Here is a 23,356-nt window from a genome sequence, read left to right as displayed (position 1 = left end):
TGCAATTATTGTGAAATTATTGAAAATAATAATGATTTAATGCCTTCTGTGGAATTTGTATTTCTTATTTGTTACATATCTGTTTTATTGATTAATTATACATTTGAAAGAATGCAGGTTATAGCCAACATGATTGGTACAATGGGACAGACATTTGTTTGATATAGCTATAACTTGCATTCCTTCAAATGTATCATTAATCAATAAAACAGATATTGAAATACACTATGTAGCCATACACCAACACTGCAAATGACAGTGGATAAATAAATAAATAAGAACTAAAGCTAATCGCGTGGAAATCATTAAGCATTAATATTCCATAACAAGTCTTGTGTGCGCCAGTATGGCCTACGTGTCTAATGAATGAACAGTAGGCTTATATTATTCTAGTTACTTGTTTCATTAGGATTTAATAGATACTATATATATGCTCTGCCCTATGTACAGTATAGGTACAGACTGTACTTGGGGGCGGCTAGGTGGTGCAGTGGGTAAGGCGCTCACCACCAATGCAGGAGACGCTGGGTTCGAGCCCAGCTCTCCGCATTGCTATCAGCTTGGCTGGTCGTTCATACTAATACAATTGGCAGTATTAGGGGGTGGGAAGCTGATGGGTGGGGATCGGACGTTGTGGACAGCGACTCCTACAGGTCGGTTGGTGCGCCTGCGCAGCAGAATCAGGAAGCGACGGGGGCGGCGTTCCCTCCAAACCCAGACCCCTGACGCTGAGAGATCGTGCTGTGCAGGTGAAAAGATGCGACTGCTGCTTCCTCGAGTACCGGAGGGGACACGTGATGTAAGGCTTAGTCCACATTGCAGCCGGCTTGTGGGAGGCATGGCCTAACAACGTTCGAGACAGGGGAGGGTAGAATTGGACAATACGAAATTGGGATGGGAGAAAAATAGAAAATGGGAGAAAAAAGTAGATAAAAAAAAAAAGTACAGACTGTACTTATACTGTACGTAGGGCAGAGCATATATATAGCTGGTACTGATTTGGTACGATCATGCATGGGCAGCTTTCAAGAGCCACATGGTGGCCCTGGAAGATCAGAGAATGTGAGACAGAATCAACTGTCGGATCGATTATGCAGCTGATCAACCCTACGCACTTCAAATCAGATATCACCTCGGATGCGAGAAGATGAGCAGCGCGCACAGGACCTGGTCGCATGCATGCATGAGCTGCTGAGATGGAACTCAAGACAAGAGCTGCTGAGATGGAACTCAAGGCAAGAGCTGCTGAGATGGAGGAACTCAAGGAAAGAGCTGCTGAGATGGAACTCAAGACAAGAGCTGCTGAGATGGAGGAACTCATGGCAAGAGCTGCTGAGATGGAACTCAAGACAAGAGCTGCTGAGATGGAACTCAAGACAAGAGCTGCTGAGATGGAACTCAAGACAAGAGCTGCTGAGATGGAGGAACTCATGGCAAGAGCTGCTGAGATGGAACTCAAGACAAGAGCTGCTGAGATGGAACTCAAGACAAGAGCTGCTGAGATGGAACTCAAGACAAGAGCTGCTGAGATGGAGGAACTCAAGGCAAGAGCTGCTGAGATGGAACTCAAGACAAGAGCTGCTGAGATGGAGGAACTCATGGCAAGAGCTGCTGAGATGGAACTCAAGACAAGAGCTGCTGAGATGGAGGAACTCATGGCAAGAGCTGCTGAGATGGAACTCAAGACAAGAGCTGCTGAGATGGAGCGGAGTGCTCTCAAGGCAGTGATCGACCTGGTTGAGGTCAGTCAACATGTAAATCTCTCTGAGTGGCTGGACATTGTGTTGTCAAGGAGTGTGTGGCCATATTCAACTCCAACAACACATATAGGAACAACACAGAAGAGCATTGTACATTGTTATATTGGGGCGACAGTGGCTCGGGAGGTAGAGCAGTCGTCTGGCAATCCGGAAGTTCCCGGTTCGATTCCCACTCCTCCCGGGCAGCGTGTCGATGTGTCCTTGAGCAAGACACTTAAGTTAACCCCTAATTGCTCCCAATGAGCACGTTGGCACCTTGCATGGTTGCCTCCGCCGTCGGTGTGTGGATGTGTGAGTGAATGGGTAAAATGTGAGTAACAAATTGTAAAGCGCTTTGGATAAAAGCGCTACAGTATATAAAAAAAAGCAGCCATTTATCATTTACCATTGTTTGGGCATCCGATGTCCCGCTACCATTTTACCACTGTCCCGCTACCAATTTACCACTGTCCCGCTACCATTTTACCACTGTCCCGCTACCATTTTACCACTGTCCCGCTACCATTTTACCACTGTCCCACTACAATTTTTTTTGGGAGGGACATGGGGGCTAAAGTATTTTATAAAAGGTCTATAGAAGTCAAATCAATCATCAAAACATCTTGCCAGAAAATGGTCACGGAATTACAGTCAAGAACTCAACTAATATGAGCCGACCAAGACTAGTGGGGAATCCAAGGTAATGCAGAGCATTATTCAATTGCAACCCCCTCCCCCCATTTCACACGTTAATTTTAAGCACAATTCTGTTTGTTTGAATTTGGTTCCAAAAATAATAGATGTTTAGCACCAAGTGTGTTTGGTATTATGAGGAGTGCGCTGCTGACTGTATCTATGACAACGATCTGTATCCTCTCTCTTTAGCTTCAGTGACCTGGATGGATCACACATCGTCAGGGTTAGGTTAGGGTGCTTCTATACATTCTGATATGACTGGACACATATTAAAGAGGCCCACAGATTCGTTTGGATGTGATTTGTGCAGTTCACATTGTCATGAAAAAAACTGATTTCACATATGAGCAAAGAAATCGGATTTGGGCAACTTTCTTTAAATTTTATTTATTTACTCAGTTTATTTGATCAGGGACAGTGCATATTCAATCAAAATTAAAAACTGTAAATGCCAACGTTAGCACGGTTGCTAGTTTTCAGTTGTAGTCCCTGGGTTAAGCCAGTAAAGAAACAGAAAAATAGAAGGACATTAATACAAATATAAAAACAATTTAAAACATTATTCTGTACATTCACTCACTAGGCATTCATGCATCTATAAAAACATTGTGTACAGGGACAAATCAACTGTAGCCTGAAGCTAGACACCTGCTCTCTGTCTGACTGCAGCACTTTAATAGCTGTACAATTATTTTTATGTGATTGCAGATGACTAGACACAGTATTTATGATCTTAAACTGACAACAAAACACGTTACAATGTCTTCCAGTCACTAGTTTACAGAGTCTCCTACAGACAGCTCAGACCTGATACACACTCACACACACACGTGCGCACGCTCACGCACACACTCTCACACACACACACACACACACACACACACACACACACACACACACACACACACACACACACACACACACACACACACACACACACACACACACACACACACACACACACACACACACACACACACACCCGCACAGGCAGAATGCGTGCCACGTGGTGTAAAAGCACCTCTTAGTGCTTGCTCAGTCATTCAAAGAGCTTTACTCGGTTTAAATTCTTGAAGGAATGAGAATGGATGGCACAGCAGGGGTTACAACCTGAATAAACAATATCCCTGTGGAATAGGCTACAGTACAGTTTTTCACGATTGCTAAAACACAAAACACAATACCCTAAAAGAAAATGACCAGTTCCCTAAACACATTCAATAAAACTAGCCCCCATTTGGCAAAACCATAAACACATTTCACCTGTAGACACAATCACACAAAACTCAATCCCCTTTTCTCACAAGTCTAAACACATTTTGTCTTGCTAAAACACATGTTGCAAAAATCTCTGATAAAATGTGCACATTGAAGCTCATGTGATGCAAAATGATAGCCACAGTCAGCAAAAGGTGGGGGGCAAGAAGGATGTGTACAAGATGCATTACTGTTTAGTAGGCCTATATCGTACAAGTACATGTTTCCAAATGCAGTACGTATACTGTCATTGAATTTCAAATTGCTTACAAAAAACTGTGACATATTTATAAGGATAGTGGAGTTATGTAATTAGTTACTGTAAAGAAAAACATCACATTGTGTTTTACATTTTTACGTGTATTGTTGTGTGTAATTGATCCTCCGTAGTGTTTACACATCTTTTTTTGTATTTTTTTTTAATTTTTTTTTAAACAAACACATAAACAAACATGACAACACAAGATTAGATATACAAGCATTAATTTTTTTTGATCCACTTTTTCTCCCATTTTCTATATTTTTCTCCCATCCCAATTTCGTATCATCCAATTCAACCCTCCCCTGTCACAAACGCTGTTTCTTGCCTCCCACAATCCGGCTGCAATGTGGACTAAGTCATACATAGCACAAGTCCCCTCCGGTACTTGAGGTATAACAGCAGTCGCATCTTTTCACCTGCGCAGCTCGATCTCTCAGTGATCGCTGCCCCCGACACTTCCTGATTCTACTGCGCAGGCGCACCAACCGACCTGTAGGAGTTGCTGTCCACAACGCCCGATCCCCACCCTTCAGTTTCCCTCCCCGTAATACGGCCAATGTGTATTACTGTGGACGACCAGCTAAACTGAAAGCAATGTGGAGCGCTGGGATCAAACAGGCGATCCCAGCGTCTCCGCATTCGTGGCGAGCGCCTTGCCCACTACGCCACGTAGCCGCCCCCATATACAAGCATTAATTAACAGTGCACATCCAATGAAATCACCATTTAGATAAATGTCTTATACAAGATATACCCCTAATACCTGCTATCTAATACCCTACACACATATGCTCTTGCTCGCACCCCCCCCCCCCCCCCCCCCCCGGACCCCCCATTGGATAATCCATCCATTATCATTCGCTCCTAACCAGACACCACCATTATATGCTAGCTTTTATTCTCTCCACCACTTCTAACCACATTGTCATTTTGGATTCATTGAGACCCAAAATTCTTGCTGTAGATATTTCTAGATAAATCACATCGAGATATGTAAGAATCCAGACCTACCGGCACATTTTTTCCGGTTGAAACCATCGTGATGCTATCAGCTTTTTAGCCACTGTGATACCAGATAAAACCAATCTCTTTAGCTGTAGATACTGCATACTCAAAAACATCATTCAGCAGTAATACAGAGGGGTGTACAGGTATATTCAGAGTTAAGAGATTTGATAATTGCTGGGTCACTTCTTTCCAGAATATCTTAACTGGTGGGCAGTCCCAGTACATGTGCATAAATGTCCCCTCGTCCCCATTTGTACATAAGGAGCATTTGGAGTCTTGTTTAAGACCCATTCTGTTCAGTCTTATAGGAGTCAAGTATGTCCTATGAATATAGTTAAGATTGATTCGTTGATGGTCTGGGTTCCTTGATGCAAGTCAAACATTTGCCCAGGCTTCTTGCCAATCAAAATCTTTTTCCAGGTCTGGTATATCCCTCCTCCAGACTGAGTCTAGGTGGAGGGTTTCATACGAGGACGTTAGTAATTGATGATACAAATCTGATACAAAACCTCTCGATGTCTCTCTTTCATAGAAGAATTTGTGGTATCTGTGGTGTACAATTGGTATCCTTAATGGAACACTGTGAGCCTTCAAACATAACAATAACTGTGCGTAAGAATAATATGTGGAACCGGTGAGATTAAATTTTTTGTGTATTTCATCATAACTACAAACACCCTGTTTGTTGAAAACATCTCCTAATGTGTGTATGCCTTGCTTTTCCCATTGTGTTTACACATCTTTGCATTTGAGTTGTGATACAGTTTTTTTCCGATTGCTTACTGGAAGCACAATTTTGAAAACAGGGCCAGATGTTTAAAAAAACTACACATATTTAGTACAACCACACACACAATAAGCAGAACACCTCAGATCCTTTGCTAAATGAAACACAAATTTATAAAGAAAATTTAATTTTACCATTTAAAACACATTTCACAAAACTGCCCTCCCTTTTCACAAAACTCTAAACACAAAACACACGTTGACTTACTGTATTTCTGTTTGAACCAGTTACACACTACTATGCTTAACCTAAAACACTTTTAGCAATTATACTTCTCAGTGATTAGAGTACTGTAAGTGAAGTACACAGAGAATGTGCCAATATACAATAATAATAATAATAATAATAAATAATAATAATAATAATAATAATAATAATAATAATAATAATAATAATAATAATAATAATAATAATAATAATAATAATAATAATAATAATAATAATAATAATAATAATAATAATAATAATAAATTAAATTTGTACCGCACTTTACATTTGTGAAAATCTCAAAGTGCTACAGGAGATAAAGATAAAAAGTTAAATGAATAAAAACAATTAAAATGAATAGAACAACCAATGAAATGGAAGAACATAAAAATTAAATAATAACAATACATTCACCAAACACTATACAAGACCAATGCTGCAAACTGATGGAAATATAATTATCTCCATAGGCCCCTACCTAAATCAATCAACATGGAGAATCACAACAAAACATGTACCAGTTTTCATGCTACTACAGTAGTGTGCATATCACTGTAAACTCAGCATACTGTATCGAGTAGGTTACAATTACAGTGGTTACAATCACAGACAAATGTATTTACATTATCTGTTTGCCTAGCTGGGCCTGGCCAGATAATTTGTGGTAAACTGGGACATGTTTTGTTGTGATTCTCCATGTTGACATGTTGACTGATTTGGGTAACTGTATTTTCTCAATTTACATATACTATTCCTATACACACAAATCTATAAATGCCCAATACATATATTTTGAGAACAGATAAGAAGGTTTCTAAAAATGTGTCCTGGCAGTTGTGAAACTGTAAAAAGAACATTCTCACACGTTGCACATTGTGTTTTAAATTATTTGATATACTGTTTACATTTTTGCAGGCATTGAGAGAGATTTTGGTGTCAAAGTTTGCTTTTGAGCATAATGGGCAACTGTTTTGGTGTGATAGTTTGCTTTTGAAATGTTAGGTTTTGTATAGCTTTTGTGAAAAGGGAAGGCAGTTTCATGACATGTGCAAATAGTACAAATAGTATTCGACTACAGGCTGTATTCGCATGTATAACCCATGGTCTACAGCCAACACCAGAGGGCGCAAAACGATAAGGGCGGTGAACAGAGAGAGAGAGAGAGAGAGAGAGAGAGAGAGAGAGAGAGAGAGAGAGAGAGAGAGAGAGAGAGAGAGAGAGAGAGATTATAATCAGCCGAATCTTGTTCTCATGTATGCCGTTTAGGTTTCCGCATTTTATCTTCACTTTCCGGCGATGCACCTGCAACCTCACCTCGCATTCCTCCTCCTCCTCTCCTCCTCCCCTGTGGGCTGTGGCTGAGGCGCGGTAGTAGTGCACTACTACACTAGGCACGGGCTGCGCTTTGCGCGTCGCGGCGCGCTGCGAGGAGGGGAGGCATGCACCTGCACTGAGAGGGGCTCTCCCGGTCCGCTGCCGGGTACAGTCGGGCGCGGCAACATGGGCGTGGGAGAGAAGAACCAAAAGGAAATTGGAGTAATGATACGGACCCAACAGTGAAAAGCCAAAGGAGAATTTGGATCAAATCAGGACCATAGGTGTATGTTGAGGGGTTTGGTTTTGTGTTAGTGCTGCATACTCCACCCCCGAACCTCCACTTGAGTTGAAGCGATGGAGAAAGGGACGCAGCTGTCCGCGGCCAAGAGCGCCGAGGGTCCAACGAACGACCTTTCGAAGATACCAGACGAGGAGCTACTGAAGTGGGGTAAAGAGGAGTTGGTTCGCCGGCTGAGGCGGGCAGAGGCGGAGAAGATGAGCGTCATACTGGACCACGGGAATCTGATGCGGGAGGTGAACCGGCGACTGCAACAGCACCTGAACGAGATCCGGAGTTTGAAGGTGACTGTGAGAGACAGGTATAGCGGGAACTGGGCCCAGCACGCATAGCCCCCCGCCGTAGGTATAACATCTTCTTTTGGACCCCAGATTAAGTAAATTATTGATCTGAACACTTGTGAAATAATTATCACTGTGCGTCATTTAGTTCTGCGTGTTGGGCCACTAAAATACCCTGCCGTCATTGGTCCTCATTCTCCAATGGACATAATAATGAGAAAGTTACCCAAGACATTCCGTCTTACCTCGATGTATGAACTTCTTTGGCATTCTCAAATGGCTTCATATTGTAAATTCGTTTTAGGATTTATGTAGGATTTAAATGCAAGTTGCAACGCAATTGTTAATGATACAAATATTGTCGTATTTATCTTTATTATAATGATCTAATTCCGAGGATGTCTGTAGAATCGATGTGAACGCAATCACTAACTATTGATCCCAAATGAAGCCTTTTACCAGTTTCATCACTTTGTAACTGTGCATTGTATGTTAATGTACTGTAGCACTGAACGGCACAGGAAGTCCTTCATTCCGACAGCCATCAGGCTTTATAATGCATCACTGTGCCTCAGTGCATCACTGACTACTATCTGTACAATTTTACACTTACTGTATATTTCTATATATTTTTACTGTATATTTTATATTGAATGTATATACATAACATAGGAAATGTATATCCCGGACCGTATTTTATTCTTAGGCTTATTTTTATTCTTATTCATGACTTTTGTTTTTGTCTGCCTAAATGTTTACTGTTTACTGTGAGCGATTTGTAGTGCCAAATTTCACTCGGGATGAATAAAGTATTTCTATTCTATTCTTTTCTATTGCACTTTACTGTTACATTTGTACTCTGGTTAGCCAAACCTATTTTCGTTGTATTGTACTTGTGCTGTATGATGACAATACATTTAAATCTAATAGAATTTTAATCAGTCTCAAATTGCTTCCGTGCTACCTGTTGAATACGGGGGTCAGCACTGTCGAATACGGGGGTCAGCAAATCAAATCAAATCAAATCAAAACAAATACAATTTATTTGTAAGGCCCGACAACACACGTTAATGTCTCCATGGGCCGTACACGTCTTCTTTAAACAAGTCAAGAAGAAACATCACAATAAGTCAAGAACAAAACACCATAAGGTAAACATTTTTTAAAATAAATGCAACACTCCCAGACATACCCCACGCGAAGGTAAGGAAAAACTCACTAAAACCTAACAATAGGAGGGGGTTAGAGAGTTCCCATGTTGGTAGTGGGCGGAGATGGAGCAATAAATACATAGTGAGCATATGCATACATGGTGACAGTAGAATCATAGTATATTTAAAATTGTGAAATAGAGTAATAGATAGAACTACTGCAAGCGTATGGATACAGGATGAGATACAAGACAATAGCTCAGGGCCGTATGCCCCGTGGGGGCAGGAGAAGCCACTCAGAAGGTTCAGCACTGCAGGCCACACAGAAGACGGTATGAAGCTGTTCCATGGGACCGGTTGAGACAGAGACAGAGGTTAAAAGCACTGTTGAATACGGGGGTCAGCACTGTTGAATACGAGGGTCAGCCCTGTTGAATACGGGGGTTAGCACCGTTGAATACGGGGGTCAGCCCTGTTGAATACGGGGGTTAGCACTGTTGAATACGGGGGTCAGCCCTGTGAATACGGGGGTCAGCACTGTTGAATACGGGGGTCAGCCCTGTTGAATACGGGGGTCAGCACTGTTGAATACGGGGGTCAGCAGCTACCTGTTGAATACGGGGGTCAGCACTGTTGAATACGGGGGTCAGCCCTGTGAATATGGGGGTCAGCACTGTTGAATATGGGGTCAGCACTGTTTAATACGGGGGTCAGCACTGCACAGATGCAATGCTGAGCTTCTCGCTTCCGTTTTGCACAAGGCAAAGTACAAACCTTTTACAAAGATAGTTACAAAGATAGTTACGAACATGTTCGAGAATGAGGACCGATTGTTGCATCTATATCCTATTGTATAATAGAGTGCTGTCTAAGCCTTTGTAAAAACAAAACAACATTTTTTGTTATTTCATTCTCCACATGGTCGATCACAGTATGATTAGGCTATAAGTCATCTCTCTGTGCTACTCTGTGTTCCCCTGTGTCTGACAGCAGGTGTGTGTGTGCGTGTGTGTGTGTGTGTGTGTGTGTGTGTGTGTGTGTGTGTGTGTGTGTGTGTGTGCGTGTGTGTGTGTGTGTGTGTGTGTGTGTGTGTGTGTGTGTGTGTGTGTGTGTGTGTGTGAGAATGTGTATGTGTATTTGTGTACTTCTATGTATATGTATCACTGTGTATTTGCCTGTGCCTGTGTGTGTTCCTGTGTACCTCTCCTGTTTAGACATAATATGTGTGTGTCCAGGATATGGTCATACATGTGGTTGTGTGTGTGTGTCCCTAATGTGGTAATACATGTGTGTGTCCATAATGTGGTAATACATGTGTGTGTGTCCATAATATGGTAATACATGTGTGTAGTACTGTATATTTGCATATCGTATGTCACAAATGTAACAGTACTATATACCTGTATCACTGTATGTCATGTATGTCCCTATGCCATAAATGTCATGATGTCATATATGTTGTGTATGTCATAAATGTCACTATGAATTGAAAATGGGGGACCCTGATGTAAACAAGACAAACGTCTTTATCTGGTCTGCAATCCCCTTAACAATTGTGTGTATTGAGCCGTACTGTATTGTAATTTGTACCCATTCTGCAATCTGTTATATAAAGTTTTCATTCATTCATTCATTCATTCATTCATTCATTCATTCATTCATTCATTCATTCATTCATTCATTCATTCATTCATTCATCATTCATTCATCATTCATCATTCATTCATTCATTCATTCATTCATCCATCCGTTCATTCATTGTGTGTGTGTGTGTGTGTGTAATGTGTGTGTGTCCACCAGGATGTGAACCAGAAGCTCCAGGAGGACAACCAGGAGCTGAGGGACCTGTGCTGCTTCCTGGACGACGACCGGCAGAAGGGGCGGCGCGTGTCGCGGGAGTGGCAGCGTCTGGGCCGCCACAGCGCCAGCCTGGTGAGGAAGGAGGTGGCTGTCTACCTGCAGAAGCTCAAGGAGCTGGAGCAGAGGCAGGTGGAGGTGATCCGTGAGAACCTGGAGCTCAAGGAGCTGTGTCTCCTGCTGGATGAGGAGAGGGCGGCGGGGGGGTGCGCGGGGAGCGGCAGGGGGGGGCAGGCCGTGGGCCGCAGGAGCTCCATCGACAGCCAGAGCAGCCTGTCGCAGTCGGGAGGAGGGGTCCCAGTGCCGGGCCTGCTCCGGGATGTGGGGGACGGTAGTAGCACCTCCAGCGCGGGCAGCACGGAGAGCCCGGACAACCCCAACCGTAAGCCCTCTCCTCTGGGTTCAGGCTCCAACTCCAGCTCCGGGTCCAGGTGTGGATCCTCAGACCACCGCCCGCACAAACCTGGCGACGTCCCGGGTGATGTCCCGGGTTACGAGTCCACGGGGCGCAGACACAGCTCCACCCCAGAGTACCACACCTTCCCACAGGCCTGCCGCCCCCGGGGGGGGTCCCTCACTGGCCTGGACCCGCGGGGCCTCCGAGGAGGCAGTCCGGAGAGACGCGGCATGTCTCCCGCCAGGTTAGCCTGCGACTCCCACTCCAGACCCTGTCGCTCCGACATACGAGCCCAGAAACAGCTCCCGCTCTCCGGGCAAGCGCCGTGCAGCAAGGGCTCGGCCAATTCCAGTCCGGACCTGTCTCAGAGAAACAGAGCGGTCGACCCAGCAGGAGCTGGCTGTGGGAGTCCGGACACCAGACAGGGCGTGGCGGGAACGCCGGAGCACCTGAGGAAGGGGAGGGTGATTGTAGGGAGCCCAGAATCCATACGACACCACCACCACCACCACAGCCCCGGCCCGGAGCACGGCAAGGCCCAGTACGGCAGTGCCTCCCTGGGCAGGGAGGGAGGCCAGAGGAGGCCCACCGGGGAGGACATGTCGCCCCATCACCGGAGCCTCTACAACGGTACGTACCGGTTACACATACTGTCCCTTTTGATGCTTGTTTTATACTTATCTTGTGTCTGCACTTGATGCATTGCTCTTGGTATGTCTTTGTTTGCTGCTGTGAAGCACTTTGAGCTGCAATTCTTGTATGAAGGGTGCTAGCCCCTGTAAATATCCAACCCCCCCCCACCAACCCCCTCCAATGTACAGTTTATTCCCCCTCAAATGTATATACTCTCTTTTAGAAACTCTGTCTCTTAACACTTTGATTACCACTGGTGAACATGGTAAAACCCCGTTAAATGCCACCACCGACTTCAATGATAGCGTTGTGAACGCATATTCTCTCTCTTAAATTATGGCTATGTGTCTAATCTGCCTGTCGTTTATCAATGACTTGTTTGCAGTCAACATTGTCAAAACGGATTGTTTTTTTATCGGTTCATTTTCGTTTTATAGCATTTTGAAAAGCCCTCGTTTTCAAGGAAAATATATAGATTCCGTGATAAACGGCATTTACTGGAATATACTAGAATACACAACAACGTTGTCATTTTTCGGCCTATTTATGAATCGTTTTCAAATAAACGCTAGATTATCGATAGTATATGTGTACTTATGCACGCTATAGAGGCGGGCTGAAAAATATATTCTCTCATTTCCTCATCAGCGATCACAGCCACACACACACACACATAGGGAAAAAGCTTATATCTCCGTGAAAACAGGTCTGATTATCCTAAGACTGGTAAAATAGATTCCTTACCTGAGATCAGATGTTTATGATTATGTTTATGATTATGTTTATGATTATTCCAATTCCTGATCGCCATTCCAAATATCGATCACACTTATTGATTACAGTGTTGGTACTGTAAATACATAATCGACGCTGTTCTGATGGCCGGCGATCACTTGGTCTCTTCAGTTGGCCTTGAGGGAAAAATAAAATGAAGAAACTGACCACTCCCCCTGCATCAGTCTAAACTAATGGGGTGCAGTTACACAGGGAGAGACGATAGGGGGCGGTATCTTCCCAATTGAGCTCAGAGAGACTCTGCAGCACTAACCCGAGGCTCGATTGATGAAATATGAATTCAAATCGCCAATAAAAAAAAATACGGCAAACAAACGATATATGTCGTTGGCGGCACTCAACTGGCGGCATGAACTAACGACTTATAGCGTTGGTGGCATCCAAAGTGTTAAAGGGGAACTATTTTACTATTTCTTTCACTATTTGGGCAATTTACACAATTCCTGTGAGTTTATGGAACACATCTGTACGTTTTTTTTTTCAAAAAAAATCATTGTTTTGTATTTTTAATCAAGTACTCAAAAACATCATTTTTGTACCTGAAAACTTTAAGCCGTTTTGATGCTGGGCTCCGCCCATACTCGGAATGCGATTTGAGTGACAGAGAGAGAGCGAGAGAGAGAGAGAGAGAGAGAGAGAGAGAGAGAGAGAGAGAGAGAGAGAGAGAGAGAGAGAGAGAGAGAGAGAGAGACATTGACGCGCAGGGACCAAGCGGTCTCTCTTAACACAATCGCGGCCACGGCTATGAGTCTAATTATTCTCAAGGGGACCGGGAAATGTAAACAGACGTGGGGCTGTTTGTACAGCTAAATCTATACTTTATAGTATTGCTATCTGTCCATTCCCATTGTCAATTGAGTCCATAAACCGTCCCTTCAAAATGGCTTAAAGGAAAAAAAAATCATCAATAGGTTCTCATTTTATAGCGCTGTGAATATAAGCGTTATACCGGATTTACTTACGCCTGCTACCCCTTCTGGGGCATAGGCCGTCAACAAGTGATCTCCAAGCATCTCTGTCTTGAGCTGTTCTCTCCAGTTGGTTCCAGGTCATCTTCATGGTCTTGGTGTCTGCCTCCAGGTCTCTGCGCCAGGTGTTTCTCGGGCGGCCCCTTTTCCGCTTGCCCTGCAGGTTCCATGTTTGTCTGGTGATGGTACTTGCGGGCTTTCGCAGGGTGTGGCCTATCCAGCGCCATCTGCGTTTCTTAATTTCTTCTTCTGCGGGCAGCTGGTTTGTTCTCTGCCAGAGTTCGCAGTTGCTGATGGTGTCAGGCCATCGGATGTGGATGATCTTCCGCAGGCAGCTGTTAATGAAGACCTGCACTTTCCTGATGGTTGCAGCTGTAGTTCTCCACGTCTCTGCTCCGTATAGTAGGACTGCCTTGACGTTGGTGTTAAAGAATCTGACTTTGGTGTTGGAAGTCAGTTCTTTTGAGCTCCAGATGTTCCGTAATTGCACGAATGCTGTACGTGCTTTCCTTATTCGTGCTCTAATGTCAGCATCTGTGCAGCCCTGCTTGTCAATAACACTGCCAAGGTAGGTAAAGGCTTCAACTTCTTCCAAAGCCTCGCCATCCAGCATGATTGCGTTGGTGTTGTTTGCTGCATTGGTCTTGAGGATCTTAGTCTTGCCTTTGTGGATGTTGAGTCCCACTTGCGCGGAAGTGGATGCCACGTTGTTGGTCTTCTCCTGCATCTGTTGTTGGGTGTGCGACAGTAGTGCCAAATCGTCAGCATAGTCCAAGTCGTCCAGTTGCGTCCAAGGTTTCCACTGAATCCCGTACCTTCTCTGTGCTGTGAAGGTCTTCATTATCCAGTCAATGGCCAGCAGGAAGAGGAAGGGCGAGAGCAGACAACCTTGTCTGACCCCGGTCCTCATTTGGAATGCCTCTGTGAGCTGCCCTCCGTGGACCACCTTGCATGTCAGTCCCTCATAGGAGTTCCTGATGATGGAAACAATCTTGGTCGGCACCCCGTAATGTCGGAGAAGCTTCCAGAGGGTCTCTCTGTCTAGGCTGTCAAAGGCTTTCTCATAGTCCACAAAGTTTATGTACAGGGGCGAGTTCCACTCTATCGACTGCTCCACGATGATGCGCAGCACTGCAATTTGGTCTGTGCAGGATCGGTCCTTGCGGAAACCAGCTTGCTCATCGCGGAGTTGTGCATCGATGAGGTCCTTCATCCTGTTCAAGATGACTCTGTTAAAAACTTTCCCTGGCACTGATAGCAGTGTGATCCCTCTGTAATTTGCGCAATTGCTAAGATCGCCTTTCTTTGGGATCTTGATGAGATAGCCCTCTTTCCAATCTCCTGGCACGTCTTCTTCCTCCCATATCTTCATGAAGAGTGGGTGGAGCATCTTCACCGTGGTTTCTATATCTGACTTCAGTGCCTCCGCAGGGATGTTGTCTGGTCCTGCAGCCTTTCCGTTCCTCAGCTGCTTGATAGCCTTCCTAATTTCTTCCCTGGTTGGTGCGTTGCAGGCTATGGGTAGGGCTAAGAGCTAATAACGTTAAATCCAATGGTATTTCGGTTATAGATACGCTCCAGTTAAAACTCAAACTGCATATGATCGGTACAATCCTCACGCATGTATGCATGAAAGGGGGGGGGCGTGCGACGTCGTTTCTGATTATCGATTACCAATAACCGTGTTAGCCTCATTAGCCTCATAGGCCGAACGCCTGGATGGCTATCAAAACAAGGCCCGATCGGGATGTACTTTACGTGAAAAAGATCTTACCGTGGTCTGGTGGGATGACCCGGAGCATTTCCCCGTTATCGATCGCCATCTGGTAGATCAATATGTCCATTGGCTGATGATAAATCCCCTTATTGCATGGTGAAATCTGCGATCCAAAATGTAATCCAAGCTACAGGCTACACATCTAGAATCCTGCTAACTGAAATCTCCATTGAAAGTAAAAAAAAAAAAGACTGATCCGTTCAGCCACAGGGCACACTGCATTATCGCGTTAGCGCCCCTAAGAGGATCTGGCCGGTATTGCACCTTCTCGAATTCATAGAGTAGGGTAAATCTGCAGTACCGCTCGGCGACCTTGAATAGGTTATTAATATGGAATAAAAGCAATAACAACTTGCCACGGATTTATCCGTGCTTCTGTCCACAACGGGTGGAATCGAAACACGGACATATACGTCCTTGGGCGCCATTGTGTTAATGAGTAATACAGGTGGCTGGCAGTTGGCTACAAGCATAGATGCATAGCTGACAGTTGGCTACAAGCATAGATGCATAGCTGGCAGTTGGCAGTTGGCTACAAGCATAGATGCATAGCTGGCAGTTGGCAGTTGGCTACAAGCATAGATGGGGAGGGCGTTATTATGCAGATGAGAAACCTCTGACGTCACTAAATTTCAGATGACTCACTTGAGTGAGGGACAATATTGTGAGATGAGACTTGGAAGAATGCGCCAAATTGAGAATTAGAGACATAGATCCTATTAATATAAGTCCACATAGCTTGAAAATTATGCAAAACACTGGAAAAGGCCATTTATAAGATAGTTCCCCTTTAAACAGTACTGTATTTGTATATCTTGTATGTCATAAATGTCTGGATGTAACAGTACTGTTTATCTGTATGTCGTGTATGTCATAAATGTTATGATGAATTGAAAATGGGGGACCCTGATGTAAATAAGACGAAAGTCTTTCTCTGGTCTGCATCCCCTTAACAATTGTGTGTATTGAGGCGTACTGTATTATACCCATTCTGCAATCTGTTAATAAAGTTATCAATCAATCAATCAATCTATACAAATACATATATATATTTATTATTATTATTATTATTATTATTATTATTACACACCGTGTCCTCTCTCACTTTAGGTGCTCCCATGGTCGAGCGGACTGTACGCGGACTGGACTCCGCGGAGGTCCGCGTGGACTCTTTGAGCTTTCATAGTCGAGCGTACCTCCGCGGACCTCCGCAGACCAATTTCCTACATGTCTCGCGCCAGTTTAAAAAAAATGTCCCACGCTGTTAAACTTCTGTCATGTCGTCATCATCCGATGTCAATAAAGAGTATCTTATCTCCGTTTCCAATATTTCGATAATAAAACGGGCAGTTTTACACACTTGAATAAGCGAGGTGCAATGTACCGTATAGGCTTGCTCAACATGAGGTGGACAGCACGTGGTGCTGAAATGACAGCACGGCATTCAATACCATAGTCCCCTCCATACTCATAGCCAAGCTCAGGGACCTGTGTTTGAACTATGACCTCTGCCAGTGGGTCTTGGACTTCCTGACTGGCAGACCCCAGGTGGTGAGAGCAGGCAACTGCACCTCCTCATCCATCACCCTCAACATAGGGGCCCCCCAGGGCTGTGTTCTGAGTCCCCTCCTCTACTCCCTGTACACACACGACTGTGTGGCTCAGCGGAGTAGCAATACAATCATCAAATTTGCTGACGACACAGTGGTGGTGGGCCTGATCTCTGCCAACGACGAGAGGGCCTACCTGGAAGAGGTCAAGGTCCTGGCGGGATGGTGCCAGGAAAACAGCCTCTCCCTGAACGTCAGCAAAACAAAGGAGATGATTGTGGACTTCAGGAGGTCGGGGGTCAAGGACTACAGCCCCCTCAGCATCGACGGGGCACCGGTTGAGAGAGTCAACAGCTTTAAGTACCTCGGAGCCTACATATCCGAGGACTTGACATGGACCACACACATTGACAGTGTTGTGAAGAAGGCACGACAACGCCTCTACTTCCTCAGGCGCCTAAGGAAGTTCCAAGTCAGTCAGAAGATCCTTAAGAACTTCTACTCATGTACAATAGAGAGCATCTTGACCGGCAACATCACCTCCTGGTTTGGGAATAGCACTGCACAAGACCGAAGCAGACTACAAAGAGTGACACGTTCAGCCGAACGCACAATTGGAGGGGGGCTCCCCACCCTCCAGAACATTTACAACAAACGTTGCAAGGGCAAGGCTAAGAGAATCATTAAAGACTCCAGTCACCCGAACAACTGCCTCTTTGAACTGCTGCGGTCAGGCAAGCGATACCGGAGTCTCAAGGCGAGCACAGAAAGACTCAGAAGAAGCTTCTATCCCCAGGCCATCAGGCTGCTAAACGAACAATGAATGAACACTACACAACAACAACCACCAAACGCACATAGCACACACATCCACACGCACACACTCACTTTAAACAAACACACTGTAGCACCCACTCCACACACTTTATAGCACACACCCACTTTAAACAAACACACTGTAGCACCCACTCCCCACACTTTATATTTATTGATGAAGGATTGCACTACAACTCGTACACCTTACTGTAAATTGTACCTAAATTGTACCTCATCCCATTTCTGCTTTGCACTAGATAGTACTGTACATTAGTACACTGCATAGTATTGTATATTATATGGTAACTCAGAACATTGTACATATGTCTATACCGAACACTGTGACCTCATTTTCTTCTTCTAAATTACATGCTATACTATGTTATTTGATACTATCTTGTCTAGCACAGTCTCTGGAGCGTAACAGTAAGAAGCATTTTGTATGAAAGTATTCTGTACTTCTGTATGACAACTATTAAAGAAACTTGAAACTAAACTTGACAAACACGCATTGCATGAAATAAAAACACCTGTTTTATTTCGAAATATTGGAAACGGAGATACCATAGACTCTGTTATCTCCGTTTCCAATCCGTTTCCAATATTTCGAAATAAAACTGGCAGTTTTACACACTTCATTTAGAAAAGCCATTCAAACATCTCAAGCCCTACTCTCACTTGGCACAGAGCGAGTGGTCAGAGTAAAATGCAGATCGGCGTCACATTAAATGCAGTTCGATGTCAACCAAAACGCAGAGCAGCCTTTTATGTGACACCAAGTGAGCGGCGCGGACATCCACGCATTAGAAAATTGGAGCTTCGCACTTGGAGTCCGCTTTGGGTCTGCTTTGAGTCCGCTTTGGGTCCGCTTTGAGTCCGTTTTGAGTCCGCTCCGTGTACGGTCCGCTCGACTATGGGAGCACCTTTAGAATCAGTTTCCCAAAAGCGTTGCACTGAGAGCAGTTCTTCCATCAGTTCTGTTGTGGACAAAAACAATCATACTGTTATTTAGATTGATAACAGAAAGAGTTTCCCTAATCAATTATATTTGTCCTTCTTGGTATAGTGCTAACATACTTTGGAGCGAAGCCCAGATATATCCTTTTTTTTATCCACTTTTTCTCCCATTTTATATATTTTCTCCCATCCCAATTTCGTATCATCCAATTCAACCCTCCCCTGTCACGAACGCTGTTTCTTGCCTCCCACAAGCCGGCTGCAATGTGGACTAAGTCATACATAGCACAAGTCCCCTCCGGTACTTGAGGTAACAGCAGTCGCATCTTTTCACCTGCGCAGCTCGATCTCTCAGTGGCGAGGAGTAACGCGTGGGACGCTCACGCTGCCCCCGACACTTCCTGATTCTACTGCGCAGGCACACCAACCGACCTGTAGGAGTCGCTGTCCACAACGCCCGATCCCCACCCATCAGTTTCCCACCCCCTAATACGGCCAATGTGTATTAGTATGAACAACCAGCTAAACTGAAAGCAATGTGGAGCGCTGGGCTCGAACAGGCAAGCCCAGCGTCTCCGTCATTCGTGGCAAGCGTCTTCTGAATACATTTTAATGGGTTTAAAACTAAATTAGTATTTCTTGAAAAATAATAAGCACATCTCTGGTAAGTAGGAGTTTTTAAGGGAAGGAGGCTCTTGCATTATTACACATCATGGGAAACATCTACAGACCCTAGTCGCCAAAGTCTAGAATATTAGTCTGTCTAAGAGAATTAGTGTAACTTTGTACGTCTTGTATCGTTGAGGACAGCCCTAATGTCATCGCTGTCATTCCATGCACACGTAAAAACGGTCTGTTAAACCTGCTTCTACCACCTGAAGAACATCTCCAAACTCAGCACCTCACTCCGGCCCGACCTACCTCCAGAACCTCCTCACCCCTCAACCGGCATGTTGTTCATTGTGTGTGTGTGTCATTGTTTTCCTATCCTTGTGGCACATTGGCCATGTAAAATAACGATTATTTTATAAATAACTATTATAGGGTAAAGGGTTAATGTTAGGGTTAGGTTAAGTCTAGGGTAAGGGTTAGGATTAAGCCTGTAGGTGTTATGGTTAATGTTAGGGTTAGGTTAAGTCTAGGGTAAGGGTTAGGATTAAGCCTGTAGGTGTTATGGTTAAGGTTAGGGTTAGGGTTAGGTATGTATGGTTGAGGTTAGAGTAAGGTGTTAGGTATGTATGGTTGAGGTTAGAGTAAGGTGTTAGGTATGTATGGTTGAGGTTAGAGTAAGGTGTTAGGTATGTATGGTTGAGGTTAGAGTAAGGTGTTAGGTATGTATGGTTGAGGTTAGAGTAAGGTGTTAGGTATGTATGGTTGAGGTTAGAGTAAGGTGTTAGGTATGTATGGTTGAGGTTATAGTACGGTGTTAGGTATGTATGGTTGAGGTTAGAGTACGGTGTTAGGTATGTATGGTTGAGGTCAGGGTAAGGTGTTAGGTATGTATGGTTGAGGTCAGGGTAAGGTGTTAGGTATGTATGGTTGAGGTTAGAGTAAGGTGTTAGGTATGGTTGAGGTTAGAGTAAGGTGTTAGGTATGTATGGTTGAGGTCAGGGTAAGGTGTTACCTGTAGGTATGTATGGTTGAGGTTAGAGTAAGGTGTTAGGTATGTATGGTTGAGATCAGGGTAAGGTGTTAGGTATGTATGGTTGAGGTCAGGGTAAGGTGTTAGGTATGTATGGTTGAGGTCAGGGTAAGGTGTTAGGTATGTATGGTTGAGGTTAGAGTAAGGTGTTAGGTATGTATGGTTGAGGTCAGGGTAAGGTGTTACCTGTAGTTATGTATGGTTGAGGTTAGAGTAAGGTATTGTTAGGGAATTAATTGAAGTCTATGGATGTCCCTACAATGCATGAAAACATGGCTGTGTGTGTGTGTGAGTGTGTGATTGTGTGTGTTTGTGTGTGTGTGTGTGCGTGTGCATGCGCGTGCGCATGTGCGTGTGCGTGTGTGTGTGTGGAGCTGTAGGACCAGAGTGATGTAACTCTCCAGGGTGCTTGGAGTCAACACAGGTGACCCAGCTGTGTGTTCAAAGCTATGACAGAATCATACTCGCTCTCATACTCTCTCTCTCTCTCTCTCTCTCTCTCTCTCTCTCTCTCTCTCTCTCTCTCTCTCTCTCTCTCTCTCTCTCTCTCTCTCTCTCTCTCTCTCTCTCTCTCTCATTTTACAATGAACGGTGGGGCTAATTGAAAGGACTGGACACAGACAAGTTAAACAGCAATCAATTAACCAGACACACAAAGCAGAAGGCGACGCATCATTTTTACTTCCGGTCGAGGGGTTTCAAAATAAAAGAGCGACGTCTAAAGCACCGGAAATACGTTTATTTTGTACATTATCTAATGTTAACACGAACCTAAACTAACTTTCCCCCCCCCCCCGACCGGAAGTAAAAATGATGCGTCGCCTTCTGCTTTGTGTGTCCGGTTAATTGATTGCTGTTTAACTTGTCTGAGTCCAGTCCTTTCGATTAGCCCCACCGTTCATTGTAAACAATGATGCATGTAATTATATTAACGTTACTGTGTTGTTGTAGCTATGTTAATAAATTCTGAATTAACGTTAGTTGGGTTACTCGGGTATGATAGCATTGAATAGCATCAACGCTAGCTGGATTTGAAGGCGTATGCTATGGAAGTCCCCTGCGGCTCCACTTTGTTGAAATGTACATATAACTAGGGCTATAGGATAACCACCGGTTAATTCACGATTTTATATTGGTTTGTCATGACAAACCAATTACATAATCCAACATATGTGTAAGAAACTAACATATTCCAGTTAATGGTATATTTTTTTAATGATTCGTTACAGCGAAATCAATACTTCCATTTGTATAAATTATGTTAACTGAGGATAGTAGAGCAGAACTAGGCGTAGTAACACGATTGGCGCAGAGAGAAACGTCAGTGGCCAATCAGATCGCAGAACCCGAACGCAGAACTGCAAGTGTGTTGGTAAAAGACTACATGCGTCCTGCTCTGTCCCTTCCTGTAGACTAGCATCTGCTGTCCTGCTCTGTCCCTTCCTGTAGACTAGCATCTGTGTTGTCCTGCTCTGTCCCTTCCTGTAGACTAGCATCTGCTGTCCTGCTCTGTCCCTTCCTGTAGACTAGCATCTGCTGTCCTGCTCTGTCCCTTCCTGTAGACTAGCATCTGTGTTGTCCTGCTCTGTCCCTTTCTTGCTGGTGTTGAGTTCGAGGTCTGTGCACGTCCTGCTTTCTAGGTATTATTATTATTAGCAGCAGCATCCTTCAGTTATTTTTATGGCCTACCTTACATGTGTGTGTGTGTAAGAGAGAGAGAGAGAGAGAGAGAGAGAGAGAGAGAGAGAGAGAGAGAGAGAGAGAGAGAGAGAGAGAGAGAGAGAGAGAGAGAGAGAGAGAGAGAGAGAGAGAGAGAGAGAGAGAGAGAGGAGAGAGAGAGAGCATTCTTTGCAGCGGAGTGTGTCCTGAATTAACACAAATGCACACTTACAGGCAGGTAGACACGCACACACACACACACACACCACACACACACGCATGCACGCACGCACGTACGTACACACGCACGCACGCACGCACGCACGCACGCACGCACGCACGCACACACACACACACACACACACACACACACACACACACACACACACACACACACACACACACACACACACACACACACAGCATGAGAGAGAGAGAGCTGTCAGCAGAGTCCTCCATTCACTTTAACCCCATATGCTGAGGGCACATTTTGCATAAAACACCTGACGATTGCATACCCAAAGTAATTTGCGATTTATCACTTGAACCACTTATAGCACATGCATGAGTCTGGTGTCTTTTGAAAGGAAACATTCGGAACTTTCTTCCACATCAGGAGAATAATCACTCTGAGTGTTAATGTAATAGAGTTAGCGGTTTGAACACATTGAAATAAAAGTTTAGGTTACTCACGTTTTGTTTACTTGTTGCCAGATGCCTGTTTTTGAGTTCCAGCTGACAGGTAGGAGCTGGACAACATAATGGTTCCATAGTCTGAAGTTGTATCTACAGTACAGGTCCAAAGCTTATAACAATCCCACGGAGTGTTTTACAGATTTTTTGGTAATCCTTGTATCGATAATAATTCGTCAAAAATGGTGGACCGCTCATTGATTTGGTCGGCGAATGAGGAATTCTCCAAACAAACATCTTCTTCGTCTTCTTCTCTCCGTTTACCGTAGGAATCAGCCCTCATGTAATATACTGTTGGCTCCAGAATTTCATTGGCTACAAAGGTGATCAATCGTTTTCGCCATCAGTGGTGACTGGTCCGTTCAGATCCCGGCCAAACTGGATGTTGTCACTTGTCCGAATGGCTTGTCAAATGATGCTTGTCGGATGTTTTGTCTTGTAACGCGAGACTGGAAGCGCGCAATAGGTTGAGTGAGGTGACGATCGAATGGCGGAAAATTAAACTTTCCAACAATGTATTGGTTGATCGGCAAAAACGCAGCCCGGAGCTGGCAGACGAGGGCAAAGTGCTGCGACATGCGCACGTGTGCATGGCGGCCAGTATACAAC

The 23,356-nt window shown here is 44.4% G+C and overlaps 1 protein-coding gene across 1 annotated transcript in view; it reads left to right on the top strand.

Annotated features, from left to right (window-relative positions):
• The first annotated feature begins 7,463 nt into the window (after positions 1 to 7,463).
• Positions 7,464 to 23,356, top strand: part of ccdc85a (coiled-coil domain containing 85A) — a 130,477-nt gene continuing 114,584 nt past the window's right edge. The window contains exons 1-2 of the mRNA XM_084322284.1: positions 7,464 to 7,855; positions 10,804 to 11,887. Of these exons, the coding sequence (XP_084178410.1) occupies positions 7,628 to 7,855; positions 10,804 to 11,887 (1,312 nt within the window). The 5' untranslated portion in view covers positions 7,464 to 7,627. The remainder of the gene's footprint in view (positions 7,856 to 10,803; positions 11,888 to 23,356) is intronic.

The sequence above is a fragment of the Notolepis coatsorum genome, assembly GCF_963971535.1.
Source record: "Notolepis coatsorum genome assembly, chromosome: 9".
Lineage (NCBI taxonomy): Eukaryota > Metazoa > Chordata > Actinopteri > Aulopiformes > Paralepididae > Notolepis > Notolepis coatsorum.
The sequence above is the reverse complement of the archived record's forward strand: the minus strand, read 5'-3'. Positions and strand labels throughout refer to the sequence as shown.